At 40.6% G+C, this 23,403-nt stretch overlaps 1 protein-coding gene across 1 annotated transcript in view; it reads left to right on the forward strand.

Moving 5' to 3' along the window:
* LOC122793104 (annexin A1-like) overlaps nucleotides 1-23,403 on the forward strand; it is a 301,760-nt gene that overhangs the window by 188,178 nt on the left and 90,179 nt on the right. Inside the window, exon 10 of the mRNA XM_044060836.1 lies at nucleotides 18,221-18,316. Within this exon, the coding sequence (XP_043916771.1) occupies nucleotides 18,221-18,316 (96 nt within the window). The remainder of the gene's footprint in view (nucleotides 1-18,220; nucleotides 18,317-23,403) is intronic.

The following is a 23,403-nucleotide window of genomic DNA, read 5'->3' on the forward strand; positions in this document are numbered from 1 at the left end:
TAAGCAATATGGCATATTTTGATACTGTTTCTCTACTAGAACAGTACCTTACTTGCACTGTGGTGGTTTCACTTTCAAGAAACTTTTTATCCTGCCTTGGAAAAGCTAGCTGCAGTCTCCAGCTCCTCAATGTCATCTGACCCCATGTGGTCAGACTCTGCAATGACGTATAAAAATATTTAACCTGTAAATGGTCCCAGAGTGCTGGAAAAATGTAGGAAACACCAAAATGTTAGTCTGCAGGTGTGGTTCTCATTTAATGGCTGATTTGTAATATAAATCGGCCTTTCATTTTGTTTTGACAGAGCTGCTATAAGTAGAGACTTGGCTTCTGTTAAGATTGGCAGTTTATCATAAATTTGCATCTGAGCTTTGATCCCTCATCTGAGACTTTACATCCAAAGACCATGTTCATTCATTGTCTGCATCTTATACCCACTGATCAGAACATTTAACACCACATGTTGCTAGAAAGGAAAGTTGGGGGGGGGGGGTGAGCAGTTGGATCTGAAGTAATAAGTTACTTGCAAGATTTCAAAATTTAGTAATTTAACCAGGTAGTTCATAGGAAGTTACTAGGCTAATGGCCCTAAAGCTCTTACAAGCCTACCCAAATTATACCCTTATTTCCATGATCAGCACCTATTGCCTGGTCCAGGAGGGACACAGGTGGAACCCCCAGGTGAATTTGGTTACCTATCCAGGTGTCCATTTTGCATTTGAAAAGGGTCAATGAGGTGCTCTGACATGAAGCGGGAGTCTGCTCCAAAAGTGTGATAATGTCTGGCAGACAAATCTGTCACTCCAACAGGTCCTATTAATGTCACATACCAAGTTAAGGTCTTTAGAGTGAGTAGCCAGTGTACCATTTGACTTGGAAATGCTACATATCTGCAATAAATCCGGGTCAGAGATAGCCTTGTATGCAAGGCAGAGATTGCCTCTGAGTAGTCTTTATGAAATGGAATAATTTCAGACAATCCAAATAGAATTGGTCAAAAAAATCAGCAGTGTCCTACTTTTAGTTCATTTAATAAAACTATTTAAGTTGGTTGCCATCTTGTATTTCATTTCTGGGCAGCAGTAACCAGCAGCGAACTCTTTGGGAATAACCTGGAAATAAATGGAAGATATTTTATATTTTAAACTTGTAATGTTATAGCTGGTGAAAGGAGTATCGCATGGTTTGAGCAATGTTGACTGGCAGAATGAATAAAACAAAAAATATGAAATGGAAGGCACCCATCAAGTGTAACCAGAGCAGTGGACAAAATGGTAGTTGAATGTACTCCATTGGTCCACTTGTGTTTTTTGGGTAAGGAAACTGCTATAACTTATGAAGCCTGTTTTCATAGAAGAATTGACTTTGACTGGACTGGGAAGTCTAATGTCCAGTCGGTACAAAATTATATCTTCCTGGCAGAAGACTTATGAACTCTGGTTACGCAGATTGTAGGACATCCAAAGTTGTGTGGTAAAAGCTTATGAATCCTTTTTGGCCTAGGTTTGCCAATGTGACACATCCATTAATGCTTAATTGAAGGTATCCTTGCATGTGTTACTACTGTCTAGTCTTCTCTATTGGCTTATTTTTGTCCATGGAAGATGTTCTTTGCCTGACAGATGTTCTGCATTATTGCTGCAGATTACCTCATCCACAATGTTCATTATGTCCTATACAGATCACTTGTGTTTTTAAGTGAAGGTTATTGTACAGTTTTTTTATTGAATCCAGGGCAGCAGTGTGGATACAAGTTGGCTTGTGCTGGGACACCTTTCGGCAACTAGTTAATGAATGTAGTTCTCTATTTGATATTTGACATGAGAATAGTAAATAGTGAAATGTGCATATAAATGTTAACTGTTGTGCATAAAAATCTTAGTGCAGGCATAAATTTAGCTGAAGATATTCAGATGAAATGCAAGTTGTCATTCAATTTTAAAAACGGGCAGCATCGCTTTATTTTTGATATGCTATGCAGTGTAATGGTATTTTGGCAGCAAAACTGCTGTATTGCATTAGCTGTCGCATTTCTATTCCAAAAGCAGTGCTGTATTTGGTTGGCAGTCACTTTGACTGCTTAACTTCACTGCACAGTTTTTTTTAAACGCCCTCTAAATAAAGGGACTTTAGATACAGATGTCCAGTACAGAAGTTACTGTGCTTAAATTCAGTTTAGGTCACTGAAAAATAGGATTGTGCAATCTGATTTGAGATGCCTCAGTTTGCTTATATATTGCTGCACTCTTGTATACAAGATTACTCTTGTCCTGTATTTGAGATTCTTGTATTCAAAATGGCATTTTGAACTGGGTTGTTCAACAAGCAGCCCTTGGGCCACGATCCTTCCTGCTTTAGCATTATATGTACCGTTTAGTCTTGAGTGTGTTTACTTGAATGCAGTGTTTGTGCATGAGTCGCATGTTTTCAGGTATGATGTGTGCATCTGAAGTAAAGTGACGGTATGAGCATGAATGTGTTTTAGATATAACTTGTTTGCTTTTTTGCATCTGTGTAGTATTGGTTTATGAGTTGACTGTTTGCAGGACTGATGTATGCTTGTCTGAAGTCTGTGCATGTGGGTCTTTGGATTTCTAGAGAAATGTCTTGAGGTTACAGTACTATTGGAGATGCATCCATTTTTAGTCTTGCTAGTAATCTGTTTCTGTCTAAGGATTGAAGTCCGTAAATGTTAGTCCGTCTTCACAGTTTTGAGAAAATGCATGCCAACATAAAACCTGTTGCAAGTTTTTATGTATATAGAAACGGTATTTAAAATTGCAAAATGTTATGCTAATGACTTTATAAGAGCAATTTTGGAAATCCATCCCTAATTTCGGTCCTCTTTACAGTACTCTCGTAATTTTTTGTCTTTGTACAGAATTTTCCCATTAGAGGTTTTCATCCCATGTTCTCTGCTCGTTCTGCAACTTTGTTCCCATTGTAGATTTTCAAGAGGTTGGGTGGGGGTGTTTAGGGTACAGCTTGAATTAGCCTGTTTTGATATCCAAGCCTGTATCACTTTTTTTTTATTTTAAGGGGATATTTATTTGGTGGTAGGTGTTTGAATATGTGCACTGGTGTGTATGCATATTGTATACAGATTGCATATTTGACAGACTTATTTCTGCTTTGTGTTGAGTAACCTACCATGTTTGTGGGAGGGGGATGAATTTTGTGCTCAGTTCATGGATTAAGTATGCATATGCTTATGCATATTTTAGATTTCCTGCATTTGTTATTGCTAGCTTACTCAGTGCACTCATTTACTACTTTTGGGGGAGTTATTCAAGAGTTAGCTCACATTTCTGGGGTGTTTTAGGGATGTTGCTACACCTGCTGTGGATAACTGCGTACTGGGGGGGGGATTATTTGAGAGCAACTCTTTCTCTGCAGTTGAACTGATCAGTCTTGCCACTGCCTGTACTGCTGATTGTATTATCAAATGGTGAGATGGTTTCTTCAGTTCTACTGTGATCCTTCAGTTTTCTGCCTGCAGTGGCATAAATTTCTTTGGGGTTGCAAAACAATGTAGTGGTTTGGTTCATTTAGTCTTGCATGACTTGGCAGCAACTGAATTACTGTGGAATTAACTTGTGTTCATCACAAGCAGCAGTAGTGTACTTGAGAAATGTGCTTTTTAGCAGGGGTATACTGATCCTTGATTTGGCTTGGTGGGTGAGCAATATGTAGTTTGGAATAAACTTTCATCTCTTTTTCCACAGCGATGCTCATGAAAATGTTTCCCAAGATAAGAATGGCAGTAAAGGTCAGTCTGTCGTTTAACAGCATGGTGTTTTGTGTTTTTGTCAGGAAACAGTTTTCCAAAACTGTTTTCCTTGGGCAAAGCTAAAGTGCCTGTGACTACTGTGCCCTGGCCCATCAAGCAAGGAGCCTCAATCCTCACCGCTAACACCAGGGAGGTAGCCTCATAAGAGGAAGGTATAACTGACGCACAGTAAGGTGCAATTTCCCTTAAGTATATACAGAGATCAGTCACACTGGGGCTGGTTGCTCCCTTGCTCACCAGGTCCCCAATAAGACTCCCCACTGGCACAGCTATAGGGTCCAGGTCAACCTAACTGGGCAAGCTAAAACTCCAGTACCCTCTCTGTCCAAGCAGTGCTTTGTGTCCCTGCCAAGTAGCTGACACACGCACATGTGCGCGCGTATGCACGTGCGCACGCACACACACACTTTGAGAAGTATTTATACAACTTCACAGACACTCCTGGGAAAGGCTGACACAGATTCTCCAACTGTGCCCCTTTACCCAGACTATACGGTAGTAATTGCTGCCACCACCCAGTTAATATCGGCTACTAAAAGGCCCTTAAAAAGGTGTCCAATTATTACTGTGCAATGTTAATATCCAATGGTAGTATGACAAAACAGTCTCTAGACTTAATTTGAAGTGACTGAGACCAGTAAACTCTAAATATGCAGCGTATTATCTCTACACAAAGCAGCCACCGACGGAAAGTTTTAAAAATATTTAAGAAATTAAAACACGAGACAAAACTACTACACCAGAGATGAGTTTACCGATGACTTAAAATACAGTAGGACAGGTCTGATTACACACAAAAATACTTAACTTTCTGACTTTAGCTAATCTTAGAGGACAGTGCTACAATCCTACTTGCATACATAGAGCATAAGCAGTACTGGGTTGGATGTCCAAAGTCAAAATGCTTTCCATCTCTGAGACTGTTTATAAAACATCACTAACGAACATCTCTGGGTCCTCCCCAGATTACATCAGTTTTGACACTTTCCAGTATTCATATTGAATCATCTTGACACGTGAGTTCCCAGGTTAATACAAACTCCATTATTTAGCAAGCTAACACTTGCACAGGAGAATACAACACTAAAAGGCATTTCACATAATCACTCTAGCAGTTGGTCCTTGGTTAACACAGTAGACGCAGCCTGACCGGAATCAACTTTAAAGATCAAAGAATGTCATAAAATTTCAAGACTCATTTGAAAGGCTTGACAGGCTTGCCTTTACATTGCCCCCTTTGCTGTAAAGAAAAAGTAACAATCGTGAAGTTAACATTTTAGTGTGTTTTTCATTTAAAAACATGCCTGTATTTATCATTTATACAAATGATAGAATTATGTATTAAATTCTATTTGACTAGGCTGGCAGCCTTTGCCTGTCTTGTCCAATATTCACAGTGCCATTACACTAAGCATGCAGCTAAATTTGACAGTACCACTGGACTGAGAACTGACTGTAAAAGCCCTGAAGAAAGCTACTAATGAGCCATCAGTCACTCTTCGGAGATGCAAGTCAGTAGTGAAATGTCAAGTCAGTTATAGCAAAAAGGAAGCTGTTTCCAGTTGGGGAATTTGTCAGATTGCCTTAGAATTTCTCTGGACAGGCCACATCTGCAAATATTCTAAGGCAATCTGAGCCTTTAACATTGGACCATTGAAGATGAGGAGAGAACCTGTCCACAGACAGCACTGTTCAACTTGGCCCTTGATGAAAGTACTGGTGTTGGACACTGCTCAGCTGGCTGTATTTGTTGGAGAGGTTGCAAAGTCTTTTATAGTGCTGAAACTTTGGTCCTTTCACTAAACAAAGGACCTGTTTGAGCAAGTGAAATGGGTAATGGATAAAGTTAAACCTAGCAAGGCACCAGTCTGTGGGGCTACCAACTGATGGCTCTCCCTCCATGACTGGGAGGCAGACTTGACTTAAGTCCTCACCACAGAAACACATGGTACATCACTGTATAATTCATCAAAAGAGTAGTCCGTAAAGCTTCAGGACTAAATGGGATAATTTTGAAAATGTATGTAAACTTTCCTTATCTTATCCTTTTACAAAAATGAAATTCACTCCAATAAGATTTTACACTCAGAAATATTCCCTAATAACACAATTTTTAATGCACATTTATCTTGTAGGCTCATTTCCCTTTTAAATAACAATTTACAGGATTTTCATATCTGTCCTTACTGATGGAATAAAAGAGCCCAGAACACAAGTAATCTGGATGAAACAGGTTTTATATCGGACACACAGACTTAACTTTTTTTTTTTTTTTTTTTCTTTCCGAATATGAATAAGCATTTGATTCCAAAAACTGGGATTACTTGTTTAAAATCCTATAATCATTTGAATTCTCCATAAGTTTTTCTCCCTTTTTTTATGCATTAGATTTTTTAAAAATATTTAAAAAAGGGTTGACTACATTTCTGTAACTAGAGGCACCAAACTGTTTTTTCACTCTCTCCAGTTTTATTTGTTAGCAATTTAAATTCTTGCCAATTTAATTTGACAATCAAAAATATTAAAGATCTAGAAATATATCCAATAATAACATCTTGGTATTTGCTGATATTCTATTGACACTCCAATTTTGAAACCACTCTTGAACTGAGTCCTACAATATAAACTTTTTTCACAACCATTTCTGGACTAAATCTAATTTTATAGGAAGATATCTACTTTAATTCACATCATTGGCACACATTACCTCAATAGAATGTCTAGTATCAAATTTTCCACTGTCCATAGATTGTATAAGGAATGTTAGAAATGATGTAGTTGAGGATGGACTCCAACTACGGATTCTTTTCTGTGATTTATTGTATATAATCCAAGCATCACTTTCAGATTAGCAACAAATTGGGAAAATCCACTCAAATTTCCTTTGGTTCACAAATCTAGAATAGCTGTTGCATCACTTAAGACCGTGGAATCCAAGGGGAGTTTTCCAGATGTAGATGCTTATGTAAAAGCTTCAAAATACTGATCTTGAATATAATTAATTCAAATTTACAGTTAAACTAATAAGAATAACTCGCATAAGTATTGCATTTCAAATTTATTTTGACATGCTTTGTAATCAACTACAATAGAAAGTATTTCCTATGATATAGATTCAGAATACTTACTGCAAACTTTCTAATTCACATGGAATATCTAATCCCTTTCAGTATTGCAGTCTTTCAATAGTTAATACTACACTAGAATTTTGGGAGACAAAGGGATTTGTCTGCTGCTGGTGTCAATGTATTGAGTTAAAACCTTAAACCAGCTTATTACTGAATTTAAACTCTCAAGATTGGTTAGTTTATTTGAATGAGTTTTAAAATTGATATGTAAATATGTATATCTATGCACATTTTAAAGAACCTAAACTTTAATATATAAAACTACTTTTACATTCAGGAATTTTATAAAGTAAATTTAAAAATTCTTGAGGTCCTGCATCTTGGTTCACATAATCTGTTTATCATCTTTGTCACAATACTGGCATATTTTTACATGGAAATTTTTGCAGAGCTTTTGTAACCCCAAATAGAATTGCCATTGAATGGAAACTGTACCCCTTTGAGTTGGAGGCATTTACAAGAACGTGAAGCAGATTGGATTCATGTATTTCTTGAATGGTCATCCTTTTATTTTTTCTGGGCCGAGATGGAGGAATTTCTGCAAGCTTTCTTTACTGAAACTTTTGTTCATTCTTATTTAAATTATTAATTATTAGCTATACTCTTGTCCATCCACGTGGTAGCAAGGAAATGCATTACCAAAGAACAGGTTGCGTGTGGTTGCGGTTGCGTGTGGTTGCAGTTGCGTGTGGTTGTGGCAACATGCAAATGTTCTGCTCCTCTATGGGTTATTCATACTTAAATATGAGGGCAAAAAACTTCATGAGAATGTATAGCTAGGCTTCTAAAGGTCATCCTGGATCAAAAGTGCAAGTACCTATGAACCTACAACTTGAGCATGCCATTTGTAGTGCAAAGATGACAGTGGCAGAATACAGTTTATTTTAAAATTATCATCCTTGTGCTATAATAAGGCTATATGAAAGGCAGAAAGAACCGAATGTCAGTATGTGAAATGAGGCAATGGCGAATTAACTTCATAAGATAAAGGGGCCTAAATCGCAGGCAGCTTAGTCTTGAAGTTACAAAAACATTGGGGATAAACATTGGGCATATTTTCATTGCTGAGTGAAAAAATCCTTCATGACCAACATGTAATGATGCCATCTTCTTGGAAGATCTTTAGTTAAATTTTCTGACTTTTGCAGATATCGCATAGTAGTTTGCAGACTACTTCAGAGGGTGAACAAGACTGTGAACATGTAATTACAGTTCAAAAGCTGGAGCTGTTGCAGATGTGTTCATCCAAGCAGTTTGTTCCCAACTGTAAGCACAAGACCTACTGGCAACTCAACTATACAAAGTACTTTGACAACCTATCCAAGCTTGTTTCATGAATGCAAACTTAAGATTTGAAGGCTTCCATAAACACCATATTACAAGCCATGTGGAGACCCGTTTTTTAGTTGATTTCTGCACTGCTGCCGAGGACATGCATTTAGAATTCATTGAGCTTCACAGCAGTGATGTGGAGAACAGTCTCCTGAATTTCTGTTCTAATTGCTTCTACAGAAACTTATCCAAATGTCATAGAAAATGCTATGAAATTTACTGCAGTTTTTGGAGCACATACTGCTGTGAACTGCAAAAAGTATGAAAGGTAAATGGAGATCTGTTCTCTCAGATGCAGTCTGTATTTGCCAGTTCAGCGGTTGGTGCAGACTTGGACCACTTGTGCAAGAATAGTCAGAAATTCCATTAGTCTTGTATGTCTCATCTGGAAACTTTTTACTTGCGTCCTGTGATGCATTGTTTGCAGTTATGCATTAGGTCAAGTACTTTCATGCATATTTGCACTGTTAATTTGCAGTATTGTGGCAAGGATGCGGTCACATCAATATTTCCAGTTTTAGAAAGTATACTGGAAATATTTTCATTTGCACTTATAGCAATAATATATCTTGTATCTTAGTTGCAAGTTCTGTTTTCATGACTGACTACCAATGTCTTTGTACCATGTGTAAGGTACACCTTTGACTGTTTATGTGAAGCAGAAGCATCTAAAGTTACAGTAATATGCACTGAAGTTTGACACTGGTCTGCAAGCGCACTTTTTTTTTTTTTTATTTCATATTCAGTCTATAATATAGCACTATACTTTTGCCTGTGGTGGCATTACTGCTGCATATGTCACATTTACTCTAATAAAAAAAAAAACTTAACTGGCATGTTTTAGTAGGCTCGTTGTTGCCATTATTTATATAAATGGCAGTCCATTGATTATAACTTGCAACCGTATGGCATTAATGTATGTTGGCAAGTAGTCTTAATAGTATGTAGCCTTTAAAATGCGGAATTGAGTCAGTTTTATCTTTATTAGATATCTGGAATCCAAATGTCTGGATTAGATGCAAATCCTGTGGACTGTCCAATCCCTACACTTGCAGCAACCTTGGATGCTCTGCTCTGCTCTACATGCCCCAGGAGGCATACCTCTATTTGAAGCCTCTGGAACATTCAAAACACCATTTGCAGCATAAGCATGATGGGATCAGTCTGGTATTGTGATGCACTTGCATTTCTGCTAGTAAAGTAAGCTAGGCTGCATTCCCTCTCTGCTAGGATGAGTCAGCTGGTTTTGAACACTCACTCCATCCTCCCCTATGCGGTCTGTAATGCCAGTGATGTTGGATGCGGTCTGTAATGCCAGTGATAGATGCGAAATATAGACTGCGGTCAGGACATTATCCCCTGTCCCACAGTGCCTTAAACCATTCTGTTTTTAACCTTTTAGACAAGTTTCACTGAATCATGTCTACTTTATTTTGGAGGGGTAGGGCTTGGATACCCTTCTCTTTGCATCATTTAACCAGTTCTCCCAATTTGTAGGTAAACTATCTTGTACTATAACAAACGTTGGTATTGCAGTAGCCTGTTTTCAGAATACATCTTGATTCCTGGCTGCCAGTGCTGAGATTGAAAGGTTCGATTGCCTTGGCTAGCTGTTTAATACTAAAATGTAAAGGGTTCACATTCCAGCTAAAAGATACAAAAGGTCTGACTTTTGGAAAACTGACACAGAAAAGTGAACTAAGTGTGGCAGGAGGTGTCGTAAGTAATTCTGGGTTACAGAGAAGCCACAGACAAGTGAGAGGACTTGCTTTTTACTTTAAGAGGTGGAATGGTGGTTGACAGAACAGGATAAAAAGCTGTGACTAATAAGAAGCTAGCTAAAGCTGGAGTAGTGTGGGCTGTCTGGCAAGCTGAAATTTGGGTGACTTGTATTGACTTGCAGAAAGGTAGTTCTGACTGCTTTTAAAGGGGAAGGAGATATCCTAAATGTACAACAGTATTGTTTCAGATTACTGAGATTAGCAGTGCATCCTGAACTGAGGGAAGGTACATGGGGAAATGGGGGTACTGCAGATACTACACTGTATGTAGTACAGTGTGCTTCCATTTTATTAAAGCAAAAATATAGGAGATTATGGAGAAAATAGTTGTATTTGCACTTTTGGACCAACTTCTAGACTGCGATGAGAAAGCTCAACATAAGTGCTGACATGACAAAAATTAAAAGCAAGTGTAAAGATCCAGTAGCCAGATGTCAGGGACTGTAATGTCTGGTTTCCAAACTTAAAAACTTGCCCATGCCATTCTTTTAGCATATACTTGTATTTACACTTGCCCCTATCCTGTGTAGTGCCTGAACTTTAATACCTAGTGATCATGTTTAATATGTATAAAAAGGCTAAAGTTGTAATAGGAGGGCATGGAGTATGTAGACTGGATATGTCCGCTTTAGTCCCCACCATTTGTGGGGAGTGTCTGGATAGTAACTGTTGGCTTATTGCATCCTTTTTTTTTTTTTTTTTTTTTTGTCCTTTCAATACACTTTGAAAGGCTTAGTAATACAGGCCGGGGCTACAGACTGTCCTATGCCTGCCAAAGCAGGGATGTGCAGGGCTAGCTAGGATGCTGGAGACTACAAGCAGCTGAAGACTTGCAGTATTCTCTTGTCATGAGTGCCTTTTGGGGGTAGGTAAGCACCACTAGATTGTCTCAACCATCAGTGTGGACTACAATTAACCCTTCATGCTGCAAAAGTGTGAATACACAAGACTTAACAGTGTGAACTAGTAAAAATTGACTGCCTTTCATGCAGTATGTAGTTGTATAGAACTCTCATAGGTTCATAGGAGATGGCTTAAGGGCAGTTACAAGCCCAGCCAATATAACCCAATACTGTTCAGTCTATGGGCCTTGGGGGCAAGAGAATGGCATGGATTTGTGCATGGAGTATCTTGCAGATGTCCCATGTCCACAGGGGTACACTGGCAGTACCCCAGGTGTGAATTTGCAATTCTCCATCCATTGATCCAAACTGCATAGACTGGGAAGGGCTCTGCTTAATGTAAATAAGCTTGAGGCAATCTCTAAGGCGCATCTGTCTGGCGTGTTTCGTTTGAGGGCTTTTTTATCCCTAGATTGGGTGACCCTCGTGTTTGACTTGCTCATGTCTAGCAGCTCCATCAGGGCTGGATTTGAGTGCCTTGGAGGTCAGGCATAGGTCACTCCTTCCTAGTTGGTAGGAGAAGGTAACGGGATAGGATGTTTTAGACTATCCACATAGTTTGTGTTTCTACCATGTATTTTCTTTGAGGAAACTCCTGAGGTCATTCCAGCTGCTGTAAGTGCCTAGTGAAGTATATGCCAAATGGCACAATGCACTCTATTGGTTTTAATGAGGGCTGGGTACAGCAGGAATAAAATTTCCTTGGATCTGGATACCATACCTTACAAGTTGGGCCACACAATTTCCTCGCCTTTGGCTACATTGCAGTAGAAGTTCAGGCTATCTGCGTACCTAGGTTTCTCACCTGTATAATGCATGTTTGTGGAGTTAATATTTAGACAATACATATTTGAATAGTACAAAGGCAGATGTTCATCGTGCATACAGCTGCAGTCATAACAGATGGGTTATCCTGCCGTCAGGCGGGTCCTCGGTCAGCCGAATTCCAAAGTCTAGGTCCGGCGTCGGTTGTCGTTGCTTCTTCCTTGACATCAGTGTGGCAGGGGTATAAAAGAGGCAGCTGACGCCATATTCTTCAGTCTTTCTTGCCGCGCGGTGCTTGAAGCAGTTCACAAGTGCCAGTTGGCCAGCTCCTGAGATTTACGAAAGTATTTCAGCCGAAGTCTTCTTGAAAGCCAAGTACCCCGTTGGGGAAACTTTTCTTGCCTCGGACCGATGTCAGACAAACTTAATAATTGCATTTCTTATGGGAAGCAAATACCGCATAAGGATTTCCACTCTTTCTGTATACCTTGCTTAGGCCCAGACCACGACGTCTCGGCCTGCCGTTTCTGTGCTAGATTCAATAAACGCACTATTAAGCGTCGGGCGGAGTTTGCCCTTCACTTTTTCGGCAAAAAGTTTAATTTATATTATGTCGTCGGATACTCAGACTCCAGTTTTGAGCAAAAAACGCAAAGATAAGGACCTACATATGAGGTCCGCACCACCTACTGAAACCACGCTAAGGCGGACTACCAGTTCTCCGGTACTCAACGAGGCACCTACGCAGCCCCTGACTACCGATGACAATGCATTACCGGTGTCTTCAGTACCCGAGGTCACAGGCTCCTCTGCCCCCATTCCTACTACAGAGCCAGACACCACTCCTGGCGGGGAAACTCCTAATTTAGACAGGCCTGCCATTTCTCAAGAGGTCTGCAGGCCTTCCTCCTGCTCTATTAAGGCCTTCACTAAATCTAAAGCAGCCATGAAAACCAAAAAAACAGGTTCCTCAGACCCCCCTCTCAAGGCACCATGCCTAAAAAAACAGATGCTTAAAATGGCTGAGGATTTGATTACTTCTCATCAGGGGTTCTCAACCCCCTCTGACAAAAGGCCCAGATTAGAGGAAGACTACCCTTCCTCAGATCAAGCTTCTATTACCTCAGAACTATCTGAGGACCAGGATTATGCCTATTCTCCATTCGAAAACTCTGATGCAGAGGAGTCTATTCCCTCAGTCTCCCCCCCCCCCCCCCCCCCCGAGGACTTCTCTTTTGGGGAAGCCTTGCATACATTGAGGGAACACTTTCAATGGGAAGGCCAAGATTACTCTGACTCTAAGAAAAGGCTCGGGGAATTTCTTCTGCTCCCCCAGCATAGGCCTCTGGCTATCCCTCCTGTTTTAGATATATTGGATGATGTGTACACAGAAGCCAGCCTTAATCCAGATTCTTTGCCTTCAGCTCCTGTTAAACCAGACCGGTATTACTGGGTTCCTGATTCCCACCAGTTCCTATATAGAAGCCATACTGCTGACCCAGAAACAATTTCACAGGGTCCCAAGGGGAATTAAGGCCTCTACTGCTATAAACTCATTACCTTCAGAGAGATTCCAAAGCTTTAGAATGGTGGGGGAAAAAGGTGTACACCTCGGCCACTTTAACTATGAGGGCATTATCAGTTCCATATGTTAAAGTATCAACCGTTTTTGATATCTCAGCTGAAAAGCAAGATGACACAACCAGAACAACCAGATTTAAGAGTTGCAGGATTTGTTGCATGGTGCAGAGCAAGTGGGCAAACATACCTTGCAGTGTGGTTTTGATGCTTTAGAGGCCTCGTGTAGAGCTGCTGTTACGGGGTCTGTTATACGTAGGCATGCTTGGCTCAAAGAGCAAACCTTACCAGATCATGTCAAAGCTAAATTATTAGATGCACCTCTTCAAAAAGATGTATTGTTTGGTGTTAAAAGCTGAGGAGGTGCTAAAGAAAATGGAGGAAAAAGCAAAATCAATGCAAACAGTGAAAGATTTCCTGCAGGTACAGCCTCCACGTTTCAGCAGAAACTGGTCTTCAAAAAATTGGTCCTTTCCGGCCACGGACAGACCTCAAAGGGGCAGATACAGGTGCCCAAGGGTAGAGGGCAACCTCAAGGATCTTTCAGAGCCAGACAGTGGCAAGCACCAACCCCAAGAGGTGCAGAAGATAGATCAGTCTTTTAGAAAACAGACACGATGACTTCCCCCTACACCTGCCAAGCAAAGCTTTAATGGCAGCACCTTTGGGCAGAAAACTGACATTCTCAAAAAATTGGCATATTGTTACAAAAGACAAATGGATTCTGGACATTATAGACGGAGGCTACAGGTTCCACTCTCACACCCTTCCAAAAATGAGAGGCATGCCAAACCTGCCACAAATTCAAAGGGCAGAGGCACAAAAATAAGTTTCAGCTCTCATGGACATGAAAGCAATTCAAGAGGTACCTGCAACAGAACAAGGTCAAGGGTTTTATTCCAGACTATTCCTGGTACCAAGGAAAGACAAAGATTGGAGACCTATCTTAGACCTATCCATCCTAAACACATATCTATAGGTGCCAAAATTCAAGATGCTCTCATTACAGCAGCTTCTTCCCATGCTGGGCAAGGAGTCTTGGCTGGTTAACATTGGACCTCAAGGAGGCATACCTGCATGTCCCTATCGGACAAGATTGCAGAAGATGCCTCAGATTTCTTGCAGGTTCAACCCATTACCAATTCTCTGCATTGCCCTTTGGCTTGTCTACTGCGCCCAGAGTGTTTACGAAATGCCTGGCATCAGTAATTCCCTACTGCAGACTACAAGGGATACAAATCTACCCATATCTGGACGACCGCCTGATCCAAGCGGACAGCAAGGACGTACTACTGCAGCACCTGGCGTTTTGTTATAACTGAACTTCTGGGATACACAGTCAACAAAAAAATCAAAACTAATACCCTCAACAAATTTTCCTGGGTGCCAGCTTGGATACAACCACCCAGATGGCCTACCTCACGCCAGACAAGGGCAACTGTCTCAATACTTAAGAAAAATGGCAACTTACACCAGGCTAACTGCAAGGAAAGTCCTGCAGGCTCTGGGATTCATGGCATCTTGCATCCTACTAATCCCATGTGCAAAGCTGCGTATGAGGAAACTTCAATGGTACCTGAAAAACTTCAGCCACAACTTGGAAGCAATTATACCACTCATTCCATGCCTTCAAAAGGAATTTTTGTGGTGGACTCAAGCTTGCCAAAGAAACACAGGTCTTCCTTTCTGTGTACCTCAAGCAACTCAAATCACAACAGACGCCCCAGACTACGCCTGGGGAACACACATGACAGATCAGTGCATTCAGGGAAAATGGACCCGAAAAGAGAAGCACCTTCACATCAACCAAAAGGAAATGCTAGCCGTGCAAAAGGCTATTATGACCTTCAAAGACCTACTGCATCCAGGCCAGGTATTGATAAGGACAGACAACACCACAGTGATGTGGTACATAAACAGGGGGGGGAACTCATTCATACCCCCTGTGCAGGCAAGCCATGACCCTATGGAACACAGCACTGGAATTGCAAATTCAACTACAGGAACAATTCCTGCCAGGGAAGGAAAACACACTGGCAGACAACCTAAGCAGAAATATGACAGATCCGCACGAATGGAAGTTGCATCCTCAAGTTTTCACAAAGATAACTCTGGCATGGGGACAGCCAGACATAGATCTATTTGCTACCCACAGAAATTGCCAGTTGAAAAAATTTTGTTCAAGGACCTATCATCCACAGGCCTGGAAAGTGGACGCACTTTCCTTCAATTGGGCAACATTGACAGTCTATGCCTTCCCGCCTCTTCCTCTGTTGCCCAAAGTTCTATTAAAAGCCAGAACAGAGAGGCCGAAAATGATTCTCATTGCTCCAGACTGGCCAAGGCAACACTGGTATCCGCTCCTGAAGAGCCTGACACATTCCCCACCATGGATCCTACCTCTAGTCCCTCTACTGTTGTCCCAGCACAACTACAAAACCCTTCAGATATCTCAAAACTCTAAATCTAGCTGCATGGAGAATTCCTTTATTTCCCAACAGTTTCTCTTCTCCAAGGAGGTGCAGGATGTCATCTTGGAGGCCAGAAGACCCTCTACAAGAAAGGACTACTCTGCCAAATGGAAACTATTTTGTGCCTGGAATCAAGGAAAGGGACAGAATCCTTGGGTAATAAATATACCTCAAATTTTACAGTACCTAGCTGAGATGTTAAACAATGGACTTTCCTCCTCCAAGATCCACGCTTCAGCCATTTCTGCACAATACAACACAGATCCTCCTTTATTCTCTCACCATCTCTTGAGGCAGTTCCTCAGAGGGGCAAAGAATATAAAACCCCCAAGGAAACCACCAGTCCCTGCTTGGGACCTCAACTTCGTATTGGAAAAGCTGACCCTTCCTCCCTTCGAGCCAGCTTCTTCAATAGAACTACAATACTTGTCATGGAAAACAGCCTTTCTTCTGGCCATCACCTCAGCATGCAGAGTTTCTGAGCTACAGGCCCTCATGGCTGTGCAACCCTTCATTTTCCATCAGGACAGAGTTTCCTTACGAACCAATCCTACCTTTATGCCAAAGGTAGTATCCAGTGTAGCTTTGAATCAGACTGTCCACTTAACCTACCTTTTATTTTAATCCACAAAACAAAGGGGAAAGACTACTACATTCCTTGGACATTCACAGACAACTTTGTTACTATTTGGACAGAATAAAGCCATTCAGGAAATCTGAGCAACTCTTTGTGTCCTATGCAGCAGGTGCTCAGGGAAAGGCTATTTCAAAGTGGATAGCCCACTGCATATGCTTTTGTTACTCATTTCATGGAAAAACTATGCCTGCATGCATCAGATCCCACTCCACCAGAGCCACAGCTACCTCTGGAGCCTTCCTCAGGGGGGTCCCTACCAAGGACATTTTGGAAGCAGCCACCTGGAGTTCAGTGCACACTTTTTCTCCAAGCACCATCACCTCCCACTATACTCAAAATCTAGAGTGGGCTTTGCCACAGCAGTCCTGCAGGGCATCCTAGCCCCTCCTAGTTCCACTTGGTGCCTACCACCCTTACTTAGCTTTGGGATTCTACCCATCTGTTATGACTGCAGCTGTATGCACGATGAACATAGTACAGTTTTGTACCTACCATAAATGTAGATGTTAGAGTGCTCAAACAGCTGCAGTCCAGGTTTCCCTCCCTACATCCCCTCTTAGGACAAGCCTTATGACAAACACTTTTCATATAACCTTTTTGGGGTATTCTTTTATGGTGTATTTGCTTGCAACTACTGTTTTTTGATTTATCAACATTGCATCTTTGCATAACATTATGTTTGCCTACCTTCTGGGGGCACCTGACATCTGGCAAGAAAAACTGAAGAATATGGCGTCTGCTGCCTCTTTTATACCCCTGCCGCACTGACGTCAGGGAAGAAGCGACGACAACAGATGCCGGACCTAGACTTTGGAATTCGGCCGACCGAGGATCCGCCTAATGGCAGGATAACCCATCTGTTATGACTGCAGCTGTATGAGCACTCTAACATCTACATTTATGGTAGGTACAAAACTGTACTTTTCTGCCTTTGTGTTCTCTGCACCCAAGAACAACCTATTTTATTCTGTTGAGAGGATATGGGAGACTGATGTAACACTAGGTATTGGGAAGATGTCCTGGATGGTGATTATCCATTGCTCACTATTTGATTTATCAGTTGTCCCTCGTTGATCTTGACAGTTCTGTGTGACTTTTTGTGTGTGTGGGTAGTTCCCTTGACTGTATCGTTAGTCTTGCTAAATGCAGACCAGCTCACTAAATATACTCAAGTGACTTTTTACAATATTCTTGCAGCATTATTGTGTTCTGTTTTGTGCAACAAGTTATGTGCATGTTTCATTTTGCTTCAATTTTGACTCGTGTTTGTTTTCCATGTCTAGTTCTGTCTTGTGATTTTGCCTTGCAAATTAAGGGAATCCTGAGTATTACATGCATTTGCCATGAACTTTTCTACATTTGAGGCTTGGATAATGCCTTGTCCCAGAGCTTTTTCTCTGGGTTTCAAAGCCTTTTTGGACATCAAACTGAACCTTTTCAGTACAAGTTTCATATGCAGGACTTCTGGAGGCTACTCCATCCACACAAATACTTGAGCATGGTTAGAACACAACCTCTTAGATTTTTATTGCACTGTGTCCCACTGAGCTTTTTGCATTGCCATTTTATTACTATGCATATGTTTACACATCCCCAGACACAATTTGTAGGATTATGTATGCTTTTTTAGTTCAGAATGTGGCCTTTCTGATGGCACTTAATTTAAAAACAAATGCCTTGCCATGTGGTGGCGAAGTATTCCTAGGAAAGTCTTCATAGGCCTGACACCCATGTTCTTGTAAGGCAAGTTGACAATTGCCATTTACTTACCAGGTGTTGCTTTTTTGACATTTTGTTCTGGTCAAGTACCTAATATACTTTTCTTTTACTTTTAGTATTTGAATGCTATTCCAAATACAGCAAGCATGACGTGAACGAAGTTCTGGATCTGGAATTGAAAGGAGACATTGAAAAATGCCTGACTGCACTTGGTGAGTAGGATGCATTTAACAAAAAATGTGCCGTGCACACAGTTTCCGTAAGTGTAACATCCTGATACATAGGCAAGGTTGACTTTTACTATGTGGATATCCAACTTTGCAGAAACTTATTATTCACTTCAATGTTTTCATACTTATTTCCACAGTTATTTTCATTTAGCATTGCTGCACATTTTCCCTCATTTTGAAAGCTCAATAAATATTGGAAATGTTGGAGTGGTTAAAATGTTAGCCAGTGAACTTTAATTGTATTTGCGTAGAGTTTCTACTTGGCAACCTTTTCTGCAAGCTGGCAAACTAAATGTATTACCACAGGACTGTGCTGTGCTGAACATAAACTTCTAGCTGTGCAGGTGCAGACTTGCATCTGTCACAAGTGACATGAAGGTTGATCAAATTGTCTTAATTGACTACAGTTCAGTCTTTACTCATCTGCTTTTAAGATCCTTGGCTTTGGAAGATCATTGTTGCCCACTTTAAAATTAAAGATGTGTGAAAAGTCAGTTTTGGTCACAGCATGGCACTTGCAAGTAGGACAAGTTATTTTTGGATATATTGCCTCAAAAGTTTTGTCTCATATATATATATATATATATATATATATATATATATATATATATATATATATATATATATATATATATATGAATATATATGAGTTAGAAAAGGGTACTAGAATTTTTTTTGTCACATTTGTGGCTTGGCTAATCCGGTTTCAGAATTGGAGCTGAAGCTTAAATTTATACAATAAAGGGTAATGCTCTTTAACATTCTCACTGACTGGACAGGCCAGTACTTGTTGAGAAACTGGAGCTACCTTACTGCCTCTAAATCATGCTTCTCAGCTGGCCAGAATTTTGCTGAACATCTGTTTGTCATTTTGTGCTTTTCCTTCATAACATTTCATTTGGTAAATTGAGGATTTCCATCAGTAATGGCACAGATGTGTCCTGTTTTAAAAAATGCACAGTGATGCAAAATCTGTTCTGTTTACGTTAAAATAAAGTAATTTGCAAGTCACTGTCGGCCCTTTCTTCAGAATTCTGACCAAAGAAAGTGAGAAACAACATTAAACAAGCTAGACAAAGATATTGCTGTCTTCAATCGCCTTCCTTACACTTAGTACATCCATACACTTGGAACAGAACAGTGCATGATGCATGCATGTGCCAAACATCAGTATCGAGCAGTAAACGGAGGATGAAAATGTCAACATTCAATGCCTGTTAAAGGCCAGCAAAATTTAGTCTGTAACCCACTCATCTGTGTGTAATACTGGATTTATCCACAGTTGGCTTATCACATTGACAGCTTCCATCTTAAACAAATCGTGGTTAGCTTTTAACTTATCAAAACCTTGCCGACTGAGGGTAAAGCCTGTGATACCAGCACCCACTTGTGGACTACTGCTAAATTATAAATTCGAAAAGAAGTGGTTTATGTGCAATAGTTGGACTAATTACAGTTCCCTCTGAGTTCTGATGAGACTTTTGTGCAAGTGACCCAGTCATATTTGTTGGAAGTTTTCCAAATTGCATGTGCTGATACTCCTCATCTGGTTAGACAGCCAATGTAGGTCCTTGTCAGTTATGAGGAATAACACTCAAATGGCCTTTTCTATGAACTTACAGAATGCCTGCCTGCCTTGACCATCACACTAGACTCCTGAAACACCCTTTTTCTTTGGTACTATGCCAGTTTTAGGCCTTGTACAGGGTTTGGGGGGAAAAATGTGATGTTGCTATTCTCGAACAAAGAAAAGGAAACCTTGCTCAGCTTCAGAAAAATGCCATAAAAATGAGAATTTTTAGTTTTCAGCTGTTGTCTGAAACCCTAGTGAGTGCTTTCTTGAGGATACTAGACTGTTGGCCTGTAAACATTTTGTTGTGAATAACTGGCTACCAGCACAAATCCTAGCAAATGTAAAAGTTCATTTAAAATTTGCTTTTTTTGGAGGTCACTTTCTGTATACAAGGTATTGAGGACCATTGTTACTCATGACAATACCATCATACCATACTGAAAGGTGCCCTTGTGTCCACAGCTCAGATCTGTTAAATGTCGGAGGCAATGATTTCTTGGTTTTATAAAATTCCTGTCCATTTTGAGAGTTCATCTGAAGCCCTAATTAACAATTATAGAAATTCCCAGACCAAGCAACTGAAAACCAGAATGGCAGAATTTGTATTCAAGCCAGTGCTATGCACCCTCGTTTTTATAGTTCATAACCCCTTCATAGTCTGAAAGTTCTCATTGTGACTGCTGGCTGTCCTCCTGACTCTCCTTGGTTATGGTACTCTGGGCCACCACTCGTACCAGGAATTTCTTTCACAATGCAACTCAAATTATTTGGGTTTGTTCTTGTGTTGCTTCTGAGTTTCCTGTTACTTTTGCCTGGCAGTCGTACCACTGACTGGATGCACAGTCCCACCGTAGAAGTCCTCAGTAACTTCACTAGTCTGAAGTATATTGGCCTTTTCCTGCCAAGCATCAGATAGCAGTCTTTTATTCGAAAGCTTTTTGGCACATTACACTGGCCCCACTGCACAGCTCAAGGAGAATAGCCTACAGTCCATTGGCCAGAGTGCAAATCCAAGTTTTCTTACCTCAGGCTAGAGCACTGCTAGCTAGGAACAGAAATAAAAATCCCAGATCCGGCATAGAACAGAAAAAATGAGGGGGGATGGGGAAAAGCATACATCTACTGCAGTAGTGATTAAATGTCTATGGACAGTTTACTTGCATCACTAGCTATGCGAGATGACCAGATCTTTGAAAAAGGGAGGAGAAGGGTGAGAGTCCAGGAGCACTGGGAGAAGTCTGGGGAAACCTACTCTGGACATAGAGAAGAAATCTAGTTTCTATTCCCTGGAAGTGTCTGAGTAACAAAGCAATAGCATGAAGTCCCCTTTTAGAAATTGTTTTTTTAATGCTGATAATTTTTCTGCCTTCATAGGAAATGGTCGATCCTTTTACTTGAAGCACATCTGTAAAAAGGTGCCTAAAACAAACTACATCCAGGCAATCTGAAGGTTGGGATGCATCAGTCCCTGTTCTGCAAGTCCATTCTGTGAGGATGTTTGTAGTAATTGCCCTTTTTCAAAAGAACCCGTGTCCTGGTCCAAAAGCAAGTTACTTCAGTCATCTTTGAGATGTGTCCATCTTAATCTTTAGGAAAACTCTAGTTATTGGGAAGGGTGGAAAGGCATACTGGAACACTTCTACAACTGCCCTCTCATTCAGAGCCTCCCATTTACAGTCCTTTCATTTAAAAAGTTGATTAGCACAAACATCAGATCAGCCCTTGAACAAATCCCCACGTTTCCTATTTTCCCTGACAAACACATGAGTAAACTAGGGATTGTTTATTTCTCCCTAGAATAATCTTTCCCTGTCCAAAAATACTGTGCTCTCTGGAAGCAAGCCATCATTAAATTTCCTTTCTTGCGTAGTCCTTAAGGATAGGGTGGCATTTTCTACAAGCCTGTCTTTTATATTTTTTTTTGCTTTTTTTTTTTTTTTTTTTGCTGATGGTTTTTATCTAATTGTTCTTGGATTCCACTTGTTACAGCATTGTCCCTTGCTACATGTACCCAAATTCAGAATGCTTTCTGTACAGTCATTTCTCCCTTGCTACATGTACCCAAATTCAGAATGCTTTCTGTACAGTCATTTCTCCCACTACTCATCCCCAGGTGTTTATGGCCAGAATAGAGATCTGCATATGGAAGCATGTAGATTGCACAGAACATTATTCTTAAGCTGGGATAACATTTTGACTTTTTTTCCCTTGCCTTTTTGTGCTTTATTTTTTCAAGTGTAGCTATAAATTGTCTAGCTACAGTGGTCTTCTGAGAACCAGAAAGAGTGCACACCCAAACGAAAGTAGTTTTACTGCACCTCCAATACTACCAAGAACTGCAGGGTAAGCTAGGGTTCATTTTCTGCTGCTTGCAGAATTTTTAACTTTTCAAGCCCAGTGTGACTACCAGTAAAATTTCAGCTGCTATGTATTAATCAGTGGGCAAGTACTTCTATGCCTTCACCATCTGAACCTGCTATGAAGGGTGCTGCAAAAAGCATGGCTGGAGAGACCCAAGTAGAAGTCTGCTGGTCCACTGCTGGCTCAGACAATACATGTGTCACTCTGCTTACAGCTACACTGACCATTTAATTCTCAGACTTCCTGGTACCCAGGTTCACCTGAACCTGGTGCTCAAACTGAGTGCCTAAATGAGGGCATCTGATCTTGAATACCTCTGTCCTGAGGATGTGCTTAAAACCGTGAGACCAGACTCTAGGCCCTTTCTAGCAAAAAGGAGATTTTAGCTCTTTCAGAAGGCAGAACAGTCTCAGATTGCATTGGTCCATCACTAGGGCATCAGGTGAGTTCTGAGAGTTGGACCAGCCGAGTAGATGTCCACCTTTCACTTGAGGATGGAAGAGGTTTTATTTGGAGAGGATCTGTCCAGCAATGTGTCAAAATATTGTCAAAGGTAGATTTCTTGGACTTTGACTGTCTGGGAAAGTATTTGTAAGGCAATTCCATTACTGAAGCCATTGTTTCTGGATATTTGTGCCATAGCCCGTTTACCCCTTCAAACATTGCTTTATTTGTGATCTCCAAAAACTAGGATTTCTGTCGTACTTGACACTTCAAAACTCTGACTTAAAGCCTTTACATTTTGACTTGTTCCAGCCTTTCAGGAAAGTTTAAAAATGTTTATTGCTAATTATCCCTTGTACTTGGAGATCTCTAAGTTGAGCTCACCTTGTCAGTATGCAGCCTTTTGCAATAAGTGCATTTAATTGTCCCATAGTTGCTGTTATCCCAGACCCCTATTTAGCTGGATTTTCCTGCAAATCCAGCAGTGTTTTCTTTTTGGGTTTCTGTCTGGGGAAAAATGGGGGTTGATGCCCCCTTTAGTTTCTTTGTATACAAGCTGGAGACTTGTGCTTCTGTCCATGGGAGGTGTTGTGGATAGTGTGGAAAATGTTTGCCTTTGAACTTGCAAGCTGTGCAAACTACAGTGTTGTGTCCTCATTTCTCCAGCAACAAAAGCCTTGCTGATCAGCTA

The sequence above is a fragment of the Protopterus annectens genome, chromosome 2.part0, assembly GCF_019279795.1.
Source record: "Protopterus annectens isolate FY-2018-M chromosome 2.part0, PAN1.0, whole genome shotgun sequence".
NCBI lineage: Eukaryota > Metazoa > Chordata > Ceratodontiformes > Protopteridae > Protopterus > Protopterus annectens.